Consider the following 26,282-nt stretch of genomic DNA (forward strand, 5'->3'; position numbering starts at 1 on the left):
CAATATTCCTGCTGCTGTCTGTCATGTTAATCAAAGAACAAAAGACAAAGAAAATCATTTTCTGCTCTTGACTGAATACGTATTAAAACTTTAATGGTAAGCATTAATCTGTATTTAATTTTTACAATGAAGACAGCAGAAATTAAAGTAATCAAATGTAAAATAACACTGGATGTGTTATTTTACATTTGAACACTTTAATTTCTGTAGTAATTCTTACCTGAATAATAACTTACTTAACTTGAAAAACTTAGTTTCATAGCTCTCTTTATTCTATTGCATTTATTTGTGCTGTTGTTTGCAATTTTTTTATGTGTTCTTATTTTATTACTGACTTTTTACTTGTTTACTTTTTATGAAAATAAAACTTTGCATTGAAGAAAAGTAGATTTTTGTTTGTATATACTGTCAATTATAGTTCTTAGAAAGAAAATCGGAATCGGCAAAAATCGGTATCGGCAGATCACACTAACAAAAAAATCGGAATCGGCCAAGAAATTTGCAATCGGTGCATCTCTACTAAAAACAGTGGTTTGTTCACTTTGTTTCCCCACTCCAAATGGCAAACATGTGGAGGCCTCACGCTGTGAGTGGATTATATTCTGTGCAATATAATATCTCTTACAGCTGAGTTCAACAGTTCAGTATCCACAACGACTTTATTCAGGCAATGATGCGAGCCCGGACCCACCGCATTTTGTCATTCTGAATTTCACGGCTGAGTTTCCCAAACTGAACAATTCTTGCTGACATGTTGCCAATGGATGAGGCTTTGATAGACTAGTCATGGCGGTTATCGCACACTCGCGCTGTCAGACAGGTGACGGCGAGCAACAGTGTGTATTTGCAAATCGATTTTCAGCAATATGAGGAGAACAGGAAAATACATTTGCTGAAATGGGATCAATTGTGTATGCAAGTGGAAAGAAAAAAAACAGATAAATGTCTTGTTGAAACATTGCAACAAGAGGTGAAGAACAGTCCCAAATTGCTAATAAATGTACTGTACATTGCACAATATGGTAGCACACTGAATGTGTACACATTTTAATAACAGCTGTGTATCATATTGACTCACTGCATGGTAACAAGCTGTTATTGAGTAAAAGCTTTATGTGTTTTTCAGCAATATATAGCTGCAACATGTCTGAAGTCTATATGAATTGAATTTGCAAGCCATTTACATTTAATCTAGTGAATTTATGAGTGAAACAATATTCAATTAAGTTTTATTTTATTTATGGAGTTTATTCATTATAAATGGGCTGCATCATGAAAAGTGTGTGTTACAGTACATTCCAGAATGGAGCCCAAATTTTTAATAATGAATAATATTATAATTGTTATATTTATAATCTAATCAACATATAGGGTACAGAAATATTGCCCAATCCATATGGCAAAAAAACAAACAAGCCTTTAAACATATTTTAAACTATGGCCAAAAAATACTTTCAAATATTTCAAAATGGATTTACATAAATACATGTTCTACCAATATATTTTTTGTGTATTTTAAAAATGTAAATATATTTTTAAAAAGCATTTTAAAAATACATATTTGCCCTCCATATATTTCAATCCAAGAAAATACATTCACATGTCACTTTTTAAGAAAAAAATTATTTGTTGTCTATAACACAAAACGTGCCCCTGAAATACATTTTAAAATATATTTTGGTATATGAAGGTTGAAAATAAATATATTTTCAATTTCAGCAAATTATTTTATTGAGCTTCGCTGTTTACAACACAAATTTTGCATATAGTTTGTCTAGATTTTTTTTGCCAAATGGGAAGTGAGCAGCAAATAGGTAAATTCATTTCAGTGGAAGAGCAAGTCATTCAATTTTTGATTAAAGATGAATCAAAATACTCTTTTGTTCAGAATACCATTCACTGATGAATCATTTACAACAAGACAAGGAATGTGCATTAAGACAGTAAATAGGGTCAATTTGTATTTCATGTTCAAAGAAACAGGATTTTAACAATGGATTTCTTAATTTCTATGATGTCAAATGGGAAGAGAACACACGAACAGGTGACAATTAGATGCAAGAGGTAATTTCTTTCTCCTGATTTTTCCCTGAAATAAAAACAAAAAACAAAGTAGTAAGAACTACTGTCTGGCACCGTAGCCTTAAGAGACTTCCTGTTAAAACTTTTGAATCATTTGTATCGATTTCTGTATCGTTATTAAGGCTCTTAATTGCACATAGATGACAACACTTTACAGTGAAGACGTTCTGACTGTTTAGCAGCACAAAAACATTTGTTTCTGACCTGTGTGAGAAATTGTTGTGTAACACGCAATTACATGACATAACATGACAACAGGCTTTCGTATAGATGAGAGTGATAAAACCTACTAATTAACAAGTCCCTAGAGAACCCTCTTTATAAATCTGTGTCCAGTATTAACTAAAGCAATAATAAGTTTTTTTGTTCTATTTTGGTAAATTTCTTAGGGGACTAAAAGTTGGGCTTGATGCATGAATGGTGATAGTACTTTGAATTGCATTTAGGACTTTTGCATGAACATACTCTCTTTTTCATAAATTAATACTATTGGGAATAAATTAGTTCTCTGCTAATTAGGCTGGCAGCCAGTTTCGAATGCCATGCTACACGAACATCAAGCATGGAACACTGGTATTGTGTCATCCGAGGAGAGGAATATTCCTCTATTCTCCAGCGCTTATCCCAGTTCCACACCACTAATCAGGATGCCAATTTCATCCCCTCATAATGATAATGAGGATCCACACTGCTCTTATATTCCACATCAGAATCCCTATTTGCATATGAGCTGTCCCAGTGTTTTGTCACTTTGAATAAGTATCCGTTGTCCAAAAAACTCTCTTGTAGCAGCTTCTCAAAGCATCAGTTCTACTTAGAGTTCGTCCAAGTTGCAATTACTTATCGCTGTGCCCAGATGGAATCTGTGGGCTTTTATTGCATTTTCTGCACTTATTTTAGGAAAAATCATCTAAATGGATTTAAACATGGTAAAATGTTGAGAATACTATACTTATTTGTAGCAGAAAATTTAATCAAATTAGTCAAACTGTTTAATAAATAAACATGCAGAGTTGGGCAAGACACTCAAAAAATTATAGCAGTACATGATATATTACAAGTTAATGGAAAAAGGTAGCTACACATTTAGGCCTATACACTAGTGTTATACAAAAGTTTGGGCTCAGAAATTTTTATTCATTTATTTAGAAAGAAAGAAATTAATACTTTTATTCTGCAAAAAATATATTAAATTGATCAAAAGTGACAATAAAAGACATTTATGTTACAAAAGATTTCAAATAAATGCTATTTTTAAATAAATGCTCTTTCCATTCATCAAAGATTCTTGAAAAAAAAATCACAGTTTCACAGTGTAACGTGTTGTACTAATTAAAGTGCACAACGAAGGAGTATTATCCAAAAAACTCTTTTAATTATAAATTAATACAGACAGGAGAATCGCAGGAGCAAATGTAGCACACACAATGGTAATGCAAATTTACCATTGTGTGTGCCACAATGGTCACGACTGAACAGAACAGGGAGTATAAATAAGGAGACTAATGAATGAGTGACAGCTGCAAATCATAAGTAACCATAGAGACAATCAGGACTAATAGGAAACTAGGGCAACAGAATTAAAACAGGGCAGGTGAACAGGAAGAAACACAACAAAAATTCCATAACTGTTACAGCAGCTCCCCCTCCCAGAAAGGGGGCTCTGGAGGAGGACGCGGAGGACACGCAGGACAGGGAACCAGGGGAGAAGGTGTATGGAGAGACCAAGGTGGAACTGACGAGCCAGGATCAGGAGTTGCCCGGTGGAGATCCAGAGAACAGCCAGGACTGAGGCCCATGGTGGAGTCGAGGGAGGGAGGAGCCATGATGGAGAGGGCCTTGATGACACCATGGGGATGAGCGATGGAGTCGGAGCTTCTGGAGGTGGAGCAGAGCAGACGGAGAGCCAGGGTGACACCAGAGGTCCGGAGGGCCAAGATGCTGGCGGCTCATGCGAGCGAGGTGGAGACGGGGACCCGGAAGACAGCGGGGGAGCCGGAGCGACTGAGGACAAGGTTAAGTTGGAGGGAAGGAGGAGCCAGACAGAGCCAGAGGGATGGAAGGACGAGACGAAGCCGGAGGAGTGGAATCCCGTTGCGGAGGAAGATCGAAAACTGACCAAGGCAGAGCCGGAGGGACGAGGGAGCCCGGTGGAACCAGTGGGATAATGGGCCATGGTGGAGACCAGGGAGCAAGGAGCCAAGGTGCCAAGGACCGAGGTGGAGTCTGGGACTCGAAGGCTGAAGGCGGAGACAGGGGATCCTCACGCCTAGGCAGAGCTAGAGACTGGAACGCCCGAGGTGAATCAGAGCGCCCTGATAGCGCTGACTGAGGATGGGAACTCTGAGGCTGAGGTGGGAACTCAGGAGACACAGGAAGCTCAGGAGATGCAGGAGAATCAGGGCTGGGCGGAACCAGTGGAGATGCTGGAGATTCAGGGCTGGGCGGAACCAGCGGAGACTCAGGAGACATAGGAAACTCCCCAAACCAGTTAATTAAATCTACATCAAAGATGTCCATCAGTTCCTTTAAATAGTTTCTAGAGGCCAGTTGCAGCTCACCCTCAGTGGCGGGTGTGTGGGCGGGGCTTCCCTCCAAGCCGGCGATCTCCACTAATACTCCCTCTGCGACGCTCGTTGTTGCCGGCTCGCACACCTGGTCAGATGCGTCGTGAGGCTCGGGCTCTGGTGCAATAACAGGCTCAGGCGCATCCTCTTGCACTGGCTCTGTCACGGTGGGCTCTGGCTCTCCATCTGCGGTGGGCTCTGGCAGATGCTCTGTGCAGTGGGGTGATGGCTGGCTGGGCTCTGGGTCTGGAGTGGGGCTGGTGACTTCCTCCACTGGGCCGATGGTAAAAGGCGATCAACAGTTCACTAGCAAGCACTCCACAAATGCGATGAAGTTTCCTTGAGGACCATGCCCGGACAGCTTAGCCTTTGTGGCGGTGTTCAGTCCCACGTAATAAAACGTGCACAGGCAGCTGTTCGGGTAATGCGTCAGGAATGCTAGATCTAAAAAATCCCTTGTGTGGTCCTCAAGGGAGTGATCCCCTTGCTCAAGCAAGAGGAGCTGGACGGCAGGTCCATGAAAAACAAAAATAAACAAAAGAAAAACGCAGCAAAACTACTCACTTTATGGCCGGTTATAAATAAATAAACACATAAATGAACCTATAATGTGACTTCAATGTTTCCAACTGGTTCAACTGATTTATTGAAAAGAAACACTCAGAAGAGTCATTAATTTTTGAATCTATGATTGCTTGTAATAATTCTAAACATCCATCATAGAATACTGTACACACAAGTTCTTATTACTGAAATATTGTTAATAATGTTGCAGCAACACAACTCGCTACTTATTAAATAGAACTGTTTCACTACTGATAACTACATGATTAAGAATAGCATCACTTCCACCTTACTAGCAGACTGACTAGTTTCAGTGACGCTACTGCTGATCACTGTGATGGAGGATGTGTGGAACTTTATAAACGACACTCATTCTGATTCAGTGAGGAAAAAGCTGCTGTGAAGGAGAATCTTCTCGAGGAGTTTCTTCTGCAGCTTTGAGAATGTGAAGAGGAGAAGGTGGGTTGTTACTTTCAGGGTTTAACTGCAATTATCCCTTCATTAAAATATATTAGATCATTAATAATCAGTCAGCCTTGCCACATTTAGATGCAATTAAATCTTACTTCAGTCCAAGGTGTTGGGAGTCCAAGGTGCACGGCAGTCATATCCATCATGTCTGCTTAACTAACATGACGATATGAGAATCCATCATCAAAATCTAATCTCATGGCAGAATTAACAGTCCCACCACCTCCTCTCTGATAAAAAAGAACCCCCCCCACCCACAATTCTACAAATAGAAGCTCCTGCAACTGCAAGCCAGGCTTTTTGCACTTTGAGACCGAGAAGATTTGTAGTGTTTAAAAAAATGTCACATCCTAATGAGAGAGACTCAGCTGTCAGTGAACACCACTCCTGAGGAAATGACAATATAAGCTCACTTGATGCCCTCTCTATTTCTCCCTCCCTTTCTGTTATTGTTTCCCTCCTGTTTTTGGTCTAGTCCCCCATCAAACGCATGTGAGCAACGACAAGAGTGCCAATTGACCTTTACAACTGGCAGCTGTTCGCCTCCTGCAAAAATCGTATGTGATGAGGTTACGATTCTGTCACAGTCATTGGTTTTGTGGCAATCATTGTCCATCTTGCATGTATCAGTGTGCGCTTAATTATGGATGGGTAATTTTTGCTGGTACATGATCTGAAAATGAATTCAATTAACCCCCTGACTGGCGAACGTTGGCCATGTTGTGTGGTAGGTGGGGCGTCCGTGTCAACACTTGACAAGTGACAGGAGATAATTGGGTTCAAGTGCATTAAAAATACTCCAGTTGTACTTGCCTTTGGTCTGGACACTAGATATTTGACTAACTTTTTTGAAAAGTCAGACCTCTGCTTCCAGTTATTTTTTGTGTCCATTATAAAAATGCAGTTATTTCTGGACCGAACACTGAATTGCACGTAATTGCATCAGACATACAGAGATTGTATAAAGAGACAGCCATATTACAGCAGACCTTGACACAGTGACAGTGGACAGAAGTTCTCACAGTGGCCCTGGCATGGCCAGGAAGAGAATTATTGGGGAACAAGAGGAGGAATAAGATCAGGAATATTACAGGCCAGTAAATGTGGGTGCAAACTACTTGGCCATGATTTGAGAAGGTGGGCGTATTTTGACACATGATTCATTTACGGCTTAGGTCATTGGGCCGAAAAATTAATTAACAAATAAATAAACTGGGCTGCTCAAATAAAACAGTATTTTCTGACAGTTCAAAATAAATTTACAGCTCAGGTCATTAGCTCAAAAAAAAAAAAAAAAGTAAATAAATAAAATAAAATCGGGCTTTCCACCTCATGATTAAATATTTTTCACTAAATATTGTGACTTAATTTCCAATAATTGTGCAACTTTCATTTCTCGCAACAGCGACTTTATATTTCACAACTTTATCTTTCATAATTGCAACTATTTCTCACAATTGTGATTTTTTTGATCTCCCAGTGTTCTTTTATATCTTCTTAATATCTCGCAATTGGGAATATGTCTCAATGTGATGAGAAATAAATTGTGACTTAATTTCTCTTCATTTTATATATCACCTTTATATATCAAGGTTCATTTTCAACCTAGCATTCCATCAAGGCAGGAGTTCAAGGTCAGCGGCAGTCAGCCTGAGCGCTGGAGCAAGTTGTGGTTTTTGAGGAGCAATTGAACCGAATGCTAACAGAAGGCTGAAAGCTATGAATGCGGAAAGGATAATGCTGGGGTCGTCTTGTTAACATCAGAGCCACGAACAGAGACTTCTATAGAGATCAAACTTATCCTTCATGATGAAAAGACAAAGCAAACGTATATAGCAGCTTTTGACAGGTTGAATGGCTTTCACTAAACTAAATTTTTTTGATGTAAAGTCGGCAACACCAAAGCTCCAAAAATATCAAAAAATTTATAAAAAAAAAAAAACTGTGGCATAGCATATGTGACGTTTCGAGCACGCAGGCTCTTAATCAGACAAATGAACAACACTGATATCCCACTCTTTATAGGCCTACCTCCAGGTGATCAAAGGTCACATGACCGTACCATATTATCATGATAATAATAATACCAAAACAATAACATATCAACCAAGGAGAAAAACATTGAAAATCAACGAAAGCCGAAATTTTTTCTGTAAGTGACCCAATTGCTGCCACTATGGGTCTCCCAGAAGGGATATCCTTATAAGGTTTGTGAATTTTAGGCAGCATGTATAGTACCGGTGTGATCGGATGCTCAACAGACATATATTCGTATTCATTTTTTGTCAACAAACCTGAATCCACAAACAGTTTTAAAGTATTGTGTACAGATGTTTTGTAATGAGCCAAAGGATTCATACTCAATTTTTTATAAAAAACTGAATTAGAAAGTTGTCTCTGAATTTCAATTTCATAGTTTTGTCGATCTAAAATAACCACTGCTCCACCTTTGTCAGCACTTTGAATAACTATAGACGAATCTTTTTTAAGTGATTCCAATTCAGACAATTGTGTCTCCGTCAAATTATGTGCAAGTTTATATTGTCTTTTAGATTTTAATATAGATACAACATCACTTTCTACAAGCCTACAATAAGTATCCAAAGAAGCATTTCTGTTTTTAAAGGGAACAAAAGTGGATTTACCTCTAAAACCAGTCCGATGTTGTTCACTAGAAATATAGTCCTCTCTAGATGTACCATGGTCACTATCCCGTGACTCAGAGGTTGTATCAGACATAGAAACTCCGGAGTCCAATGAGTGAGTCTTCTGTGAACTGGCCTGTCTCACATTAAAGAATTCTTTAAGTCTCAAATTACGAAAAAAATCTTGCAAATCAATCTGGCCTGTCTCACATTAAAGAATTCTTTAAGTCTCAAATTCCGAAAAAATTTTTGCAAATCAATATAAGTGTCAAATTCATTACAGTGTGCAGTTGGTGAGAACGAAAGTCCTTTATTAAGGAGAGTTAAACAGTCATTGGAGATCACTTTGCTCGATAAATTGATGACATTAATCACTTCTGCATCATTCTTCGTGTCACATATTGAGATCTTACGGGAGCTCTTTTTGCTCCTCCTGCATTTTTTCTTTGACGAGAGATGTTGAATTGTCGTCCGCCTTCTAAAAAACGTTGAGACTGGGACATATTGCTGGAGTCTGAATCCCGATCAAATGAAGAGGACGATTGAGCAGATGAGTACCTATTATCATCATACCGTAAAGGTTTACGAGCCCCACGAAAGGTAAATTGTGGCGATGAACGATGCCTAAGTTGTGATCTCCACTGATAGACACGATCGTTGGCATAATCAGCAGCATCTCTGTCGAACTTGCTCTTCTTAGATGCGATAATCTCCTTTTTTAATTCCGCAATATGTTGATTGCATTCCAGTAGCACTGAGTCAAGTTGTTCTTTATCAGGATGTTCCAGAGAGCTGAATTTTGACCTCGTCCATTTCTTTTCGGATATTCACCAGCTGTGCAGATGTTTCTTGTATAGTCAGTGCCATTAGATCAAACGCACACTTGTTCAGAATTTCACACCATTTATCGCAAAAACTTGCATTGTCCTTGCCAATGATAGGGCTTTTAACAATTCTTAAGCCACGTGGTATTCTCTTGACTCTCAGATAGTCACTCAAAGTCACTCCATGAAGATATAGTTTAGTTTCCTTCTCAAGAAGTTTTTCCAGGCTTTTAATTGACGTTCTCGTAAAGTCCTTGGCAGAATTTTCGTTGAATAACGAGTCTTTCATGAGTATTCGGGCTATGTCTTCCTTGGAAAATTCAAAGGTTTTGGACTGATCAGCTTGTGGCTCAGCCATAATGACGCCAGCAGGTGTGCTGAATAAGTCTTCAACAATGGAGTCAAACAGGAGTGCAGTGCTAAAAAAAAATATAGTAGAGAGAAAAAATTTTCCACTTGTTTCTTAGTCGAGCACCCAGTTGAGATTGATGTGCGTGCTTTTGCCTGCTTTTCACTAAACTAAAGAAATGTAATCATAAAGACACATTCATACAGCAGTCACATGACATATAGATCTGTTAAGCTATTCACAAGCACTTCATTTCACACTGAATAGTCCCATTTTAATAGGTCAATGTCTAAGTCCAAGTAAAAGAGTCATGAATGACTCCGAATGGCACAATAGGTAAAGGCAGTGTCCTTCCAAAAAAAAAAAAAAGTAGCAGAGGAAAAAAAACATGGGTTGTGAAAATTTGACATGATTTAAGACTTTTACAGAGTACAACCGATTGAACAACTGTACATATGTCCTTCACAGTCTTGTTTTTGTCTATGAGGCTAAACAGATGGTCTGATGGGCTGGGGACAGTGCGAGACGGGCTAGTTTCGGGCTAGATGATGGACATGTCAGTTGCATTATTGGGGCAGTGCTGCGTTACATCTTATATTAAATTATGTATTTTTGACATCAATCTATCTATATATCAATCTATCTAAAAAAATCATTAATAAATATTTACATTGCTTTAAATATGGTGTTTACAGTCCATAGAGCAGCTCTGGGTAATAGACAGACAGACAGACAGACAGACAGATAGATAGATACAGATAGATAGATAGATAGATAGATAGATAGATGTCAAACCAAAGTAATAGTCTAGATGGATGCATATACTGTTCAGAAATGAGCTTCAACTGTTCAGCTTTTAATTCTGTCCAAAAATGATATTATCCTGATTAAATGCCGATGAAAAAGGGGAAAATCCAAGGGGTAAGTTAGCAGATGGCCTTCAGGCATTAACCTCTGCACTAGTTGTTCTGTGACGCAAGGGCAGAGTTTCATTTTATTACCAATATAACAAAGTAATGCAGATTTGAAGAGCTTTGACAGAGCGAAATCCAGGGCAATCTCTCTGATGGACAACAAACCCCCTCTCCTTGCTTACTCGCACAAACATGCTCACTCTGTACACTCGCCACACTTTCTCTTGCCCTGTCATCATTCCGCCTCTCTCTTTTCCTCCCTCACTCTTTCAGCATCTGTCTTCGTGCTTCTTTTATCCCACCTTTCTTCTTCTCTCGCTCTCTCTCTCACTCTGTCTGTCTCCACCCCCGCAGTTCTAGTGCTTGTTGCAGAACCCGTTCAGCTGTCACAGCCATAAGCAGACATTATCCACTGGCATACATTTGTGCCTTGGACTTCTGCAAGTAATGACTGCAGCATTAGGATTACCTCTGGACCCCCCCTCGACTATTCAAATGCAATCATTCTGTCTGTGATGGAGGGGGAGGAAGCAGCCTTTATCACACAGGGAGAGATGACATAAGTTAGAGTGGTGGAGAATGAGTCATCAAATACAGTTACTCTTTCTGAGTAGCTAATGCTTATGCTAGCTGGGCTTCTGCTGAGCAGGAAATGATGGCTTTGCTAAAGAGCTTGTATCTGTCATTAGACTACTACTAACACGGAGAAGTGTAACATATATGGCTGCTTCAAATGGAGATTTGAAGAATGTGATTAAAGGGACAGTACTCCCAAAAATGAAAATTCTGTTCGCTTAATCACTCTCATGTCATTCCAAACAAGTTTGACTTTGTTTCTTCTGTGGTACTCAAAAAGAGAAATGAGAAATAATTTTTTCAATGTACTTGGAGAGCTTTCAAGTTTCAAAAAGGAGGCGAATGAACCACAAAAGTGGTCCACACAACCTTGCTTTATTCCAGATCTTCTGAATCATACAATGGTTTTGTGTGAGAAACAGACTCCAGTGAGCTGTTGACATAAGAACCGCTGTGACTGGATCAGTGAATCATTCAATTTGGTTTGGTGAACTGAATCAACTGATTCAATTAAAAGATCTTACTCAAAAGCATGTTTCATTCACAAATTAGACATCACTACTCCTCTCATAAACACATTGAGGGGAGCTAGGGTGAGATGTTTAATGAATAACAACTTCAATGAATAATAACCTCACATTTTGTAGCACCACTCGCTGGATATTTCACATTTAAAGTGTTGTGAAACATGCAAGAATCAATGTAATACAATTTCACAGAAATTCTGCAATAGGGCACATTTTTTCCAATGAGTCTAAGTTGCTTTTATGATACTTTTCCAGCACTTTTGTGTCCTTCTTGAAGCTTAATAAGTCTTCATTCATTATAATTGCTTTCAAAAAATGACTAGTATATTCTTCCAAATATCTCTGTTTGTGTTCCTCAGAAGAAAGTAAGTGAAAAATGAAACACATGAAAATTCTCATGTTTGGGTGAAGTATAAGCAAATTTCTAAAGGACAAAAGTGCTGCTGTCTGCATAAAAACTTACAAAAATTGAACTGCCAAGACAGTCATCTGTGACAAAGTACTTCACTGAAGAGTCGAGTTTTGAATTATATTATCATGACCCAAAAAGCAGGTGACAATTGACATGCGTTTGCATCACCAAGAAAATGATTCGATTTCAAACAAGCTTTCATTTTATGTAGAAATAATAATAATAATCCTAGAGCAAAGTATGATGGGTTTAAGCAAATTTCATGAGACGGTCTACAGCACTTACGAGATCTTGTGTTCATTAGTTTTCACTAAGCCAGTGCAATATGCAAAGGTCAGGATTATTTGATTCACCTAAATAGGACATAATGATCACACATGCTGAATTCATAGTAGGGTGTAACAAAAAACAAAGCTCAGGGAGACCGGGTAATTACAGAGAAACAAAATAAAAGCAGTGAATCGTGACTAACAAACACAATCACTGACTCAGAGCACAACAGGAAACCCACAAAGGCTATTTCAGACCAATCTGGCCCTCTAGACAAAAAATGAGTCTGAAGTAAAATGCTGACACAAGATAGTATTGTGAAGTGTTATTTAAAATTCAAGCCAGAATGATTTTTTGTGGATCCATACAGTTTTAGCAATTATATCTTGAAGTGCTGAACGCTTTTCAGCCAATGCTACATTTTGTTCCTCCAAGTGCACATTTTCAATGAAATCTGTCTTCTAGCAGAATGCACTGTTAATTAAGGCATACACAGAGGTCATTTAAACTTTTTTTTTTTTTTTCAATGGAAAAAGTACAAAATGTGTTTAAGTGCGTGAATTGCCCTGAAATGCAGTTCTTTTACAAAGCAGACCTGTCATGCCATACAGTACATGTAAGAGCGGTGGTTGAGAACAATACTTTCGACAAGGCCAACTGGATAAAGGACTACATACAATCTGTCTTGGGAAGGACTTCATGTGCCACTATTGTTTCTAACACATGTACATTAGCGTGCAAGTTATTAACAAGATGACAGGAGCATTATGGGAAATAACAGATCTTTCTGACATCTCTAAAATGCCAGATACTTAATTAAAATCTCTTCGGATACTTTAGGTGAAGTGTACGCAATACTACGGTGACGCATTGCTGCCACACACATATTTTTTTTCCTACTCAATTATGTCGTAATAACGAGATGTTATGTCGTTTTAACGACATCTTTTCTCGTTAAAACGACATCTTTTCTCGTAATAACGAGATGTTTTCTCGTTAAAACGACATCTTTTCTTGTAATAATGAGATGTTTTCTCGTTAAAACGACATCTTTTCTCGTAATAACGAGATGTTTTCTTGTTAAAACGACATCTTTTCTCGTAAAAACGAGATGTTATGTTGTAAAAATGATATAATTATCTTGTTAAAACGACATCTTTTCCCATTAAAACGACATATTTTTTTCTCGTAATAACGACATATTATGTCATAAAAACGATATGTTTTCCCGTTATTATATATATGGTAGGCTATATGTGAGCGAGCTAAGCGACTGTCCACTGACATAAACAAGGATCTGCATGCTGCTGAAATTATTGAAATACACTGTTTTAAATGTATTTTAATGTAATGGTTTTAATTGCATTGGTTTTAATTGCATGTTTATTAGGATTAATCTCCAATCTGTCTACAATATAGTGCTATCCAATAACTACACTCAGACCCATGACTCGTTTAGGCTATGATCAGATCAAAACAGTTATTTTTGAATGATCAACACTGGGCTTAATATTTCTTTATTTGACTGACTGAAGTTTGATTTAACAACAAATCGAAATACGAAAAAAAAAAAAGAAATAAAGAGATTTTCTAATAGGATAATAATAATAATAATAACGAGAAAACATCTCGTTATTACGAGAAAAGATGTCGTTTTAACGACATGACATCTCGTTATTACGACATAATTGAGTGGAAAAAATTATATGTGTGTGGCAGCAATGTGTCACCGTACAATACATCTCATTTGCATTATGACTATAATTTGATATTCTATGAAATCATGAACTGTAGGGGAGGGTAAGGAATGTATCCATAGCCAGGACATGTTTTTCACTTTCTGCATAAATGAAATGATCGTTAACACTTACATCTGACCCTCTCACGTGCTGCTATTTTTTGAGTCAAACTGAGTCAAAGTCCTCTTCAGCAATTCATTCATGCTATGCTATGATAATATGGAATGCATTACATTGCATTAACCTCTACACCTGTGCTAATTGAATCTGTGAGTCTTAATGAGACATGCAGAAAAGATCAGCATGCATCGCTCACCAAGGTTGTCTGTAATTACAATTAATGATGCCCCTATACTTTTTTCATTTATTTCTACAGAAAATTAATGGTTTGCCAATCAACCACGACAGAAACGTATGTTCTAGCCTGAATGTAAGTTAATTAGGTCCAGCTAAAGTGCATGAGCAACAAACACATCCATTACTTACACAGCACTATGAGCTCCACAATGGCCTCTCGGGGTTTGACGTTGAAGCCGTTGTACTGGCTGGTTTGGCAGCGGTACGTGCCGGCCATCTCGCGGGAGACATTGACGATGCGCAGAACTCCGTCATAGCTTTCGGTTTGCATGTTTCCATCCGGCATGGGTGCTTCTTTATCAGCACGGGACCAGAGAATGATGGGTTTGGGTTTGCCGGAGACCAGGCACTGCAGATCTACTGTGTCACCCTCCTGAGTGACCAAAGGGGACTTTTCTCGTGGGACGGTCAGGTTGGGTGGTACTAGAAGAGAGCAGATGACGATCACAATGATCATATCATAATGAGCTATGAAAATTTCACAGAGCATCATTTTACTGCACAAAACATGTTATGTAAAAAACACAAGAACTTAAAGACATGGTCCGGGTCCAATACAAGTCAACAGGGTTTATTACATAATAATGATTACAAGAAGAAAAATATATACACACTACAAAAGTTTGTTTACTACACTACTCAAAAATTTGTGATCGGGGAGATTTTTTTAATGCTTAGTGTCTTATTATCACCAAGGAATCCGTGTATCATTCGATCATTCGTTTTTTGATTTAATATTGAAAGTAGAAAAATGAGAAAACGGCTCCTTTTTCGTTTTTTTGTTTTTTTCCCAAAAAACGAAAAACGAGAATTCAGCTTAAATTTTTTGTTTTTCGTTAATGGGTGGAAAAATGAATAAACAGCTTGAATATTCGATTTCTACATGTGGGCGGGAATTAAATGCCCCTTTCTGCTGATTGGTCAGCCGAAGATCAAACCGTGCCTTCATCAGTTCTTCTGCAGTATCACGCAGCAGAATAACAGTCCACTGCTGCAGTTGTATGGATTAATAACCCATTTTATTGCAACTACATTTCATATTTTTCTCATCAAACAGACTAATGAATAGCTCGACACAACTCATACAGGGGCAAAATCTAGACAGATCTTTCTTCTGTGTAGACCAGCGGTTCTTAAAGTGATAGGGGGTCCGCAAAATAATTTGCTATAGCCTAAAGTATTTCCAGACTGTAAAGTTGCTGTTTTTTATCATGATACATAGGCCTACTGTGATTTATTCCAAAGTGACTTATATGATGCATTTAACGTCAAATAATCTAAATGAAGCCTTTTAAAAGACAAGTATTCGCTGTGGTTGATGTTTGTGGCATGCGCCAGAAAGATGCTCAAGGAGACCGAGACGCGCTAAAGCAGTTGTTCAACTTTTGTTGTAAAAAGTTGTTCTCTTTATTTTTCAAAGGCATGACATTTTGTAGTTATTTTGAACGTACCTTTACACAAATAAAAATACATTTGACCATACGACTATAAATGACAGAGTATTAAGTTATTTCCCCTCGATGGAGAAAAAATCCAAGTGAACATCAATCAGTATTCAATATTAATTTAAACTGCTTTAAATATGACTGCTGCTTATTTCCTGTGCACTTCAATACTACTGGTCTGCGCTTGACTGTAGTTGCATCTGTCTGCTTATTGAGTTTATTTAGGCTAACCCATCGCAATTTATTGGAACTGTGTGAACTAGAGTCACTACTCACCTTAATGTTGTTCTAAAGGCTTATTACTTAATAACACAAAAATGTCCTGCTCGCATTTGCCAATTTAATGGCAGAGAATGGTGACTTTAGGCTTTGTTTTTTGTTTTGAAGCGGATGCATATCTGTTGTAAAATAATCCTATGCATCTCGTGGCGTATATTCCAAGCATTCTGAAGGTATACTGAGGGTTGGGTGAGAAACAAACCGAAATGGCAAGTTATTATATTTTATGAAAATCTTGCGTTGCAGTGCGAGCTCACGTTGCGTGAACATAGGCCTATATATACCCAAGCCAATTTATTATTCTTTCCTTTTTGTCTTAGTGTTTAAAATATTTATTTTGAAACAAATTAATTAATTAATTTCTTAATTAAACAAACAAACATACTTACTGGGTGAGCAGGGTAGGCTATGACAGCTGTCATATCATACCCTGCCATGCCCAGCTGATGCAAAGAATAGACTTTATATCTACACAGAAGAAAGCCCTGTCTAGACTCTGCCCAGGTATGAGTTGTGTCGAGCTATTCATTAGCCTGTTTGTTTGATGAAAAAAGACTAAATGTAGTTGCAATAAATGCGTTAAGAATCCGTACAACTGCAGCAGTGGAGGACTATTATTCTGCTGCGTGATAATGCAGAAGAACTGATGATGGCACGGTTTGATATTCGCTGACCAATCAGCAGAAAGGGGCGTTTAATTCCCGCCCACATGTAGAAATCGAATATTCAAGCTGTTTATTCATTTTTCCACCCATGAACGAAAAACGAAAATTTAAGCTGAATTTTCGTTTTTCGGAAAAAAACAAAAAAACGAAAAAGGAGCCGTTTTCTCATTTTTCTATTTTCAATATTAAATAAAAAAATTAATGATCGAATGATACACGGATTTACACGGATTCCAAGGCTGCACCAACATTGTATTTTGAAATATTTTTACAATTTGAAATAACTGTTTTCTAAATATAATTTATTCCTGTAATGGCAAAGCTAAATTTTTAGAAGCCATTATTCCAGTCTTCAGTGTCAAATGGCCCTTCAGAAATCATTCTGATATGAAGAAGAAAAAAAATAATATATATATATATATATATATATATATATATATCACAATTTTTGCAGTGGGACTACTGTTTTAGGTGAATAAAAGTCTAGTTATTTGTCACAGATATAATATCTGTATGTATAAGTTTTGCCAGTACATCAACAAAGACATCCTGTCAGCCACCAGGTGTCAGGTAACAATGTTTCTGGCTGGTTTTCACGTCAGACATCATAAATGTATGCAGACAAGGTTTATGTTCTTCTACTGATTCCAGACAACAGTCTGGCAAACTACCGGCTCAGCTCCATGTAAACAAGGATCTTGTCACCTTCTTTCTTGGTATCCTAGCACGGATATTGTGTGAAGGTTACTGGGTTTACAGGAATTATCTCTGTTGCGTTGTCATGATAACAAAAGATTGAATATCAATTTACACAGACAAAGTTAGTAAGCTATTCTACTACAACTTTAGTCTAATGTCAACACATATGTAAATACTGTCATGCAACAGTTATAAGCAGTTTGTAGTTTAATGTTTATTGCCTGGCCTCATTTACTTACATTGTAAGAGTTTTTTCTTTAACTAATAGACGAAACAAACGAATTTTCTGTTGTAATGGACAAATGCTATTGACGGACTCTACCTTGTATTCAACTCGTACCATTCCTTCAAATGTTGACAGGCACTCAGGACGTCTAGGTACAAGGGAATGTGAGTTTTCCACATCAAATCCCCAAATGACTAAACAATTTGACCAGAACACTTTCCATCAACTAGTTTGATTGAGTCCAGACCTCAGAAACCGCAGGGTCAGGTTGATGTGATGACATGCTCTGTGAGACAGGACAACTGAAGACATCAACATCTTCAACAACGCCACAGAAACACCAGTTCCTCTGAAATTAGCCACTGGGGTGCCACACAGGCCCTTTCCATTAAACATGAATCTTACTTTACTGTACATAAAACATAAGGACATGAAGTGTCCAAGTCTCCATGGCCCATTTCAGAAGCTCAACACAAGGGCCCTAGTTGGGTAGTGAGGATGAGTGCATTCTTCTGGGGTTGCCTTACAAAGCAGGAAAAGACTTAATATAAGAAATGGACTGCCATAATGAAACCTATCATGCACGTATGAGATGTGGGATATGAAAGATGATGGCAAAGACAGATAAATACTGTACAGTGAGAAAAAATACATTTTTCCACCTTTGGAGATAAAAGGCAAATCTATTTTCTCTCCTGCATAAGGTGAGGGGGAAAGACAGATTTATATGAAGGGATGGTAACGAGTATAGGACAAAAAAAAAAGAAAAAGAAAAGAGAAGAACAATGCTGAATGTATTTCTGTTTGCGACTGCAGGGAGCCTGGTGGGAGAGAGATCTTGCATCTGCAGGTTGATTAAGCATGATTTCTTTAGCAGACCCAGGGCAAACAAACAAATAAACAAACAAAGAATATTTTGCATAATGAAATGAGTCAGAAAATAAATCACATTACCCATTTTGGCTACATTAAAAGGCCTAAAACAGCTTTATCTGTGTTTTTTGATGGAAAAAAACCCTTCAGATCGACATTTGTATCATTAAAATGTCATCAGTGGGGGAGGCTGAGATTATTTTGTTTTATTGAAGCTATAAAACCGTAATGTGCTGAAATAGTCTGTAAAATAATAATAAATGTAATCACTGTAAAAAACTGATCTCAATAATAATTTTGCAGTTGTACTAAAGAATCTGACATCCTACCATTAACATCCCCCCATTTTCACTGCAATTTTTTTTCATTTACTCAGTAATGCATGCATGATTTCTAATTAATTGCTTTTTATAATTAATAAATCCATGTTCCTGTAAGTGCCAAGCTTGTTAAAACATAGACATTCAAAGACTGATGTTCTTAGTAAATCTTTTTGAATCCTCATGGCAGTGACATTTAACGGCTTCAGGTATATGAACTTGTGTATGCCCTGGTTACAGTATTGCTATTGTTGACTAAAACCAAAATTGAAATAATAATTGAAATAAATCAGAACTAAAATACAATACAAATACTAGAAGAAAAACTTAAAGTTAAACAAACTAACTAAAATAAATTATTTGAAGCTGAAATACTACAATTAAATACTACACTGATTAGACTTGGGAAAATGAATTAATGCTAAATATAAAAAAAAAAAAATTACAAAAGCACATAGCACAATTACTGAAACCTAAAATAAAATTTGAAAATGAAGACTGAAAATATAAAAATGAAAGAAAAAAAAATGCTATAATAGTATATAAATAATACTAAAATAAAACTGCTTGGATATTTCATCATGAGCGTCAACATTCTTATGATATTTTATTATTCAATATTAATATTTTAATTTGATAGAAAGAAAGAAAAAAATAAAGAATTAATGGCGGGGGGAACTAAAAACAGGACAAAATACAAATGCATGAGTGTTAATGGTGTTATGGATTCCATCCTGGGGTGGCCATTCGAATATGTAGGGTGGGCAAATAAAGCCAACATGAAAGTAAATAAAGTTAAAATAAAATGTAAAAAAGATTTTGGCATATTAAATGTACGAAACTGATGCGATGCAAAATAATTTACTATGCCATCTCATAGAGATGATAAAATTGTTCAAATTGTCCCAAAAGAGGAAAACCAGCTATTACCTGTAAAGGATAAGAATAACTTACCAGTGGTGGAGGAGATGTTGACGTCTATGCTGATCTCTGGTATCCCTCCATTCTTTAGTGAGGCCACACAGGTGTAAGTGCCAAAGTCAGTAAACTTGAGGTCGATGATGTCCAGGTTTGTGGCTCCAGGGGCAACGTCTGGGTCAGTCTGGGTAATGACCATGCGCTCTGAGCTCCGCAGCGGACGGCCGTTCTTCAGCCAGCTGAACATCAGCTCCTCAGGCGGCGTGGCCTCCACCTGACAGGATATCTTCACCTCTCTGCCGATCTGGATGTTGTCATCATTATGATAGGGGTCGGGTGTGATCCAGAACCTGCCCTTCTTCAGAGCTGTGTGGACAGAATGAAATGCGATTGATTTAACATCAATGAAAAATTCAGGTCATGAGGATATTTCTTCAGCTTTGGCCAATTTTGTCCCTTTCAGCTTTTTGAAAATAAGCCTCAAGACATACTTTGACTAGATTACTTTACCATTGAACACACATACTTCAAAGGAGAATTTGGTCACATCTCAAGTAATATTATTTGTTTGTTAGCATTCAGTGGTGGAAATGACATTGATGGAAAGGAAGGATACTTTCATTGCTAACATTTTATGTATGCTAAATAAACACAAATAATGCACATACTTTTAGCATAATTTTACAAACTTCAGCTTGATTTAAATCATACTATTATTATATTCATATTTACACGTTTAAAATATACTTAAATCATTAAAAATATTATAAAATAAAAATATTCTGCTCACGAGCGGTTTCTACCTTGATTTACTGCACACAAATGTCTCATTTCATCTCAAGCATGGTTTTCTCTATATAGGTAGATTTTTCAAATGAAAGTAAATTTAAAGTAGCAAATATAGAAGTACAGTAAAATATTAAGTATTTATATATTTATATTAAATATTTAGTTCATATAGTTTCAATATGACATTTATATAACAAAAATGAGAGAAAAAAAAAGTTGAACTGTGTTTTAATCAATTCCTGCTACATAAAAGCCTGGCGTTGAAGAAACCCCCATTTATGAAGGCACTTTCCTCTTATAAAATATCAGTTTGCTCAAGAGGCAGTAACACACTGGACATTTCTCATCGTAAAGTCTCTTAATCTCTTCATACAAGATTTGTAATGCACGGCTAATGATGCATTAAATGCAGTGTGTCAGTTTACATAGCTAAAAGGTCTTTGCTTAATGTAATTTCAAAACAGTTTAATGTACGACGCTTTCCCACAATTCATCCACACCACTGCTTTTCAAGCCACTATCACTGCAACAAGCCAATGACATAAAAATGACAAAACAAAAAATTTTAATAAAATACCCATGGGCTATTTTCAAGGGATGAAGGTGAATGACTACCATCTTAGCCTGTGAATACAGCACAAATAAAGCTGGATCTTAAAATACACCATCCCACTATCACCCCGCGCAATAAGGTGAGAAATAAACAAAGAGCCCCTCCAGACACAAAACACGTGATATTATTTAGATGAGGGATTGTCAGGGAGTCACGCACTTTCGGAGGAGAACAGAAGATTCCTTTCACAGAACCTCAATCCTTTGACAATGACATTGAGAAGAACTCTGACTCAACCATACTGACATATACAATGCTGGAAGTGATGTAAGAACGGCGTGACATGACACACACTTTCCACACTCTTGCACACCACTCTTCACATGCTAATGAGTGAATCTTTGCAAGGTTGGATTGAGAGATCTTGCAAAGTGTGTCTCACATTCAGAAATAACTCAAACTAATAGCCACACTAGACTGAACAGCAGCTATTTTAGGATCTTTACGGGTTAAAATAACACAGTAAATAAACCGAAACAGCATCTTGCTGTTCTCAAGAAAAATGTGTCTTTTTTAAAGTCAACATGAAATCAAAACTGACTGTAACTACTTATTACTAATAAGCTTTCCTGGATTCACTGGAAATTCTCTCTTTTTTATGTACATTCAAATTTTAGGATTTTTGTCAGATAAATTAAAATAATCATTGAATAATACAATCAATTTAGATTTTTATGTTTTAGCTTGATATATATACACACACACACACACACACACACACACATTTTAAATTAAACATTTTAAACATTTTTTTTTCAACCTCTCTTCATTTGAGAGACCGATCTTCACAATTTGATCAGTTCCTGATGAATCAAATCAAGTCCTGCCCTACATTTTTACTTGTTCCACTGGGAAATGTCACATTCCACAAGTAAAATGGGTTGTGAATGCCATTTTTCTAAAGTCACATTGACTTCAATAAAAGAAACCAGAAATTTCATAAATCTGAAGTATTGTTTTAATCTTCATTAGCACTCACTGCTCTCTTCTCAACAGGAGTAAAGGGGTCAGAGACACACAGACAAATGTCTTGGTCTCTTGTGGGATCCCAAATCTCGAGCTAGCCATGAGCCAAAGCAAAACCACAATCTCATTTCCAAGTCATTTTTGAAAATGCTGTGCATCTGTCCCTAATTATTAATCAGTCGCTGAATTATTTAAAAACAGCTTTTATGAGATCTTATTAACCAATTTATTTGCCTTCATGCTGCACATTTTACAAGCTATTACAATCTGGACTCTTAAGAAAGGATGTTTCAAGGTGGACTACGATGCTGATACTGCCAGAGACTGTGAATATTATGAGATAGATGATAAAGAAGAGCTGCAACTTCGCAGGGTTGCTTTATGCAAGGTTCAGCTCGGCAGGCCTTGCCTTACTGGTCAATTTGCGACTTAATCAATAGCGTAATATTGTGGTGAGATAGCTGTGTGCTCTTTGGTGACCCCATAAAACTTGCAGGGTGTTAATGCTTTCGAGTCTATGAGTTCTGTCATTATCAAAAAGCACTGCAGGTAAGCAGTACTTACCTTACAAGAGACAAGCTGCGTAATCTTTCCAGAACATTCAAAGTCAGGTTGCTAGACGTCGAGCATTTGAGGATGATTTCTTACAGTAATCCACTGTAATAACATCTCTTGAAATTTCAAAAACGCTTAAAATGGAAATCCAACTTTTTGCTTCAACTTTTAATGAGCTTTCCAACAGAAGAATATATCAAGGAGCTCCTAAGAGACAACATAATGGTTTCTCTCCACCATTTGCACCTGCGTTTTGTAACTGTTTGTTTTATGAAATGTCTGGGAAAGAATTAAGACTTCACCTTGAATTACTGCAATGCTCTGTGCATGGCATGCACACAATAATAATGCATTTGCAATGCTCAAAGATTATTCCTTTCTGGTGTCAGATATATGCAAAGGATATTGATGAATACATTTCAAACGTTTATGTTTTGGATCTGTCTTTTCTTTGTGATTATTATAATTAGTTAGCTGTTTCCTCAGCACCCAGCACAGATCATTGTCAACACGCTCTTGTAGCATTATATGAGAATCAATAATCCTTTTGACTAGCCCTGTATTTGTGCATTCAAGAGTGAATGGTCGGGAAAAGTCTTTTACTGATGAATATGTGGTGCCACACACAAGCACTTTTTTATTATAATATCTTACATAATCATAGGAATATTAAAATTATTTTTCTTCATGGTCACATTTGCACTAGTCAAATGCTCCTTTTTAGAAAGCAAAACTGGAGTTTCAGACAATGCTGAATATTTCAAAAAGGGTTTGTTGTTTGGAAACGGAACACTGTTATTTCGCACATAATATTCATTGAATTAAATTAATGTCTTTCATAATCAAAAATAAACCAATTATCATTGCCTGGGACGGAACAAACAACAACCAACCAGTTCAATTCAAACAATGGTTTTATAATAGATATGAAGTACAATGCCCAGGGGTTCATTCACTAATTGTGTAAAACCTGTGTGAAAAAATTTTTGCACAGAAATCATGAATGATCAGAAAGTTTGCACTTATATTATATGACATTATTTACAATTTATATTTATATTATAAATTAAAATTATATATTATATATTATATAATTATATATACAGTATTATATAATTATTTATATAATATAATGTAAAATAATATAATATAAAATAACATGAGAATGAGGGTCACATATGCATCTGGGAATTTTGCATGAAGATCTTTTCTGTGCATGCAAATCAATTATAAATATATAAATTATAAATATAAATATGTTAAATAATACTAATATATATATATATATATATAAATAATGAAACCCACCATCTCACTTTCCCCAGGCTGTATTACAAACAACAAAGCCCTACCAACAAGATGTGAGTCCTCCCATTACAAGGGAAGAAATGCTTGAATACAAATCTGTTATTAGCTGTAGTAAATCACCACTGCAGCAGTCTGCTAATATTACCGCCTCATCAAAAGCAACTGAATTCTCTATTATCCATTTTGTTATTTAGTGGAGGAATAAGTCAAGTAGTGCAATGCAAGAGAGGATCATCGGAGGGCCCGCTAATTTGAAAACAGCTTTACAGGCCAAGCTGCATCCAGTCATTATATCCTGTGGAATCTCACCAATGTGCCCTCGCATTCACAATACTGATGCATTGCTGTGCTACAGACAATGCCAAGTGTGCACAGCAATTCTGCTGAGAAAATAGTTTATGTGAACGATCATCAAAGCGATTCAGGTAGAACGCAATTTACATATCAGAAATAAGACCAATTTAAGCGGCCATGAGTAGGGGGATGGTAGGACCGATCTTTGCATGCCTGTTTTGATTGTTTGGTGGAACGTGGCCCAAACGGGAGATGATATCTCCTCTGTAAATAAATAAAAAGATGAGTTTCTATGGCAGTGTGCAGGCTCAGCAATACCCTTCCTTCCATCAGTGCTCCTCCCAACTCCCCCCTCCAGCTAATAAATATCTTATAAAGAACGAGTTGGGTTATTTTGCAGTTATCTGCAGAGCAGACCGTGCACCGTTTGGCATAATCTGCTGAAGAGGCTCTGTGCTGGTACTGACAAGGCCCAATATTTGAGTGATAACTGGGGAAGGGTGGGGTGTGCTTTATTGATGATGCTGCCAGTGGGTGGTGGAACAGAGCTGTCAGAAAAGGCCTTACTCAGGGATCGCTATCTGATCACTCCCACCTGGGTGCCGCTGAGTGACGTCCCATTATGAGTCTCATCAGACCAATCTGCCCCCAAGCAACTGCCCTGTGTTTGTACTGTGTAGGAGCTAACCAAGATTATTGCATTTTTTTATATTTAAGTCAGCATTGAACCAAAAATTAAAATTATGTAATCATTTACTTAAACTCACGTCATTCCAAAACTGTCTGACTTTCTTTCCTGTGTGGAATGCATAAAATGTTCATGCAATTACAATCAAGCTTCAAAAGCACCATAAACAGGGATAGGAATCATGATAAATTTAATGATTTAATGAATCCTTAATGGTTCCATTAGAAATTCTCTTGAATTTGAGGAAGAAGTTAAATAGAAATGCAATTCTCAATCCAAATGCAGAGTTCATTTCAATAATAAATGTAAAATGGGCTATCATATTTTATGAATTCCCTTTATTTTAGTAAAATATCACAAAAAGAAAAACTGGCTCATAGAGTCATTGACCCGGGAATACGACTTCACTGGTCATGCTGTATGTTCCCTTTCAAGGGAACTCGCACTGCATCCTCTAGCGTTCCCCATAGCGTCCTCTCAGGAAGCCATGGTTACATGTGTAACCTGAGACGTTTCTTGCTAAATAATGTAACGCTAGGAACACTGTCAGACTATTTTAGTATGATGTTCTTTCTGCATTGGCAGAAGAATAAATATGCAAGAACTGTTAAAGGAACCCAACATAATGCAAACAGTTTGTTTATTATTATTTGAATCTATTTTATTTTAGTTAAATAATCATATATTCAAATTTATTTATTCAACTTCCTTAGAACCAAGTCTGTTAATTGCGAAAACAATTATATTTAATCAGTTAAAAAGTATGAACATGGTTTAAATATGACTAGCTGTGGAACAAGAAAAGATCCAGTTAAAATGGTATTGGCTTACAAATAATAATTTGAATTAATTTAAATATATATGTTTTTATTGAATATAATGATGTTAATATATAAACTTGGTTATTTTGTATTTACAACACATCCAGTTTATTAGTATTATTACATAAATCTCATTCTTGTTGCATTTATGTATGACTGAAAAATATGCATCAAATTAAAAGGGTGGTTCATTGCGATTTCACTTTTTTAATGTTAGCTAGTGTGTAATGTTGCTGTTTGAACATAAACAATATCTGCAAAGTTACGAAGCTGAAAGTTCAATGCAAACGGAGATATCGTCTTTTAAAATTCTGGCAGTTTAATGCCTACAAAAACGGCTGGTAGGGACTACAAGAAGTTACTTCCCGGGTCTGTTACGTCAAGAACCCAGAATTTTACATAAACCCTGCCTCCGGGAACACGCAGCAAAGGGGGCGAGGCCATGCTGCACTGCTTTAGAGAAGAGGAAGAGAAAACGTCTCCAGGTTACGTATGTAACCATGGTTCCCCGAAGGGAACGAGACAC

General features: G+C 36.9%; 1 protein-coding gene across 1 annotated transcript in view; it reads right to left on the reverse strand.

Moving 5' to 3' along the window:
* The window catches only part of LOC107733163 (MAM domain-containing glycosylphosphatidylinositol anchor protein 2-like), a 187,528-nt gene that overhangs the window by 55,124 nt on the left and 106,122 nt on the right, over positions 1–26,282 (reverse strand). Inside the window, exons 7-8 of the mRNA XM_016544695.1 lie at positions 19,759–20,088; positions 14,427–14,720 (exon numbers count right to left, since the gene is read on the reverse strand). Of these exons, the coding sequence (XP_016400181.1) occupies positions 14,427–14,720; positions 19,759–20,088 (624 nt within the window). The remainder of the gene's footprint in view (positions 1–14,426; positions 14,721–19,758; positions 20,089–26,282) is intronic.

The sequence above is a fragment of the Sinocyclocheilus rhinocerous genome, unplaced genomic scaffold (assembly GCF_001515625.1).
Source record: "Sinocyclocheilus rhinocerous isolate Xijiao unplaced genomic scaffold, SAMN03320098_v1.1 scaffold8, whole genome shotgun sequence".
Lineage (NCBI taxonomy): Eukaryota > Metazoa > Chordata > Actinopteri > Cypriniformes > Cyprinidae > Sinocyclocheilus > Sinocyclocheilus rhinocerous.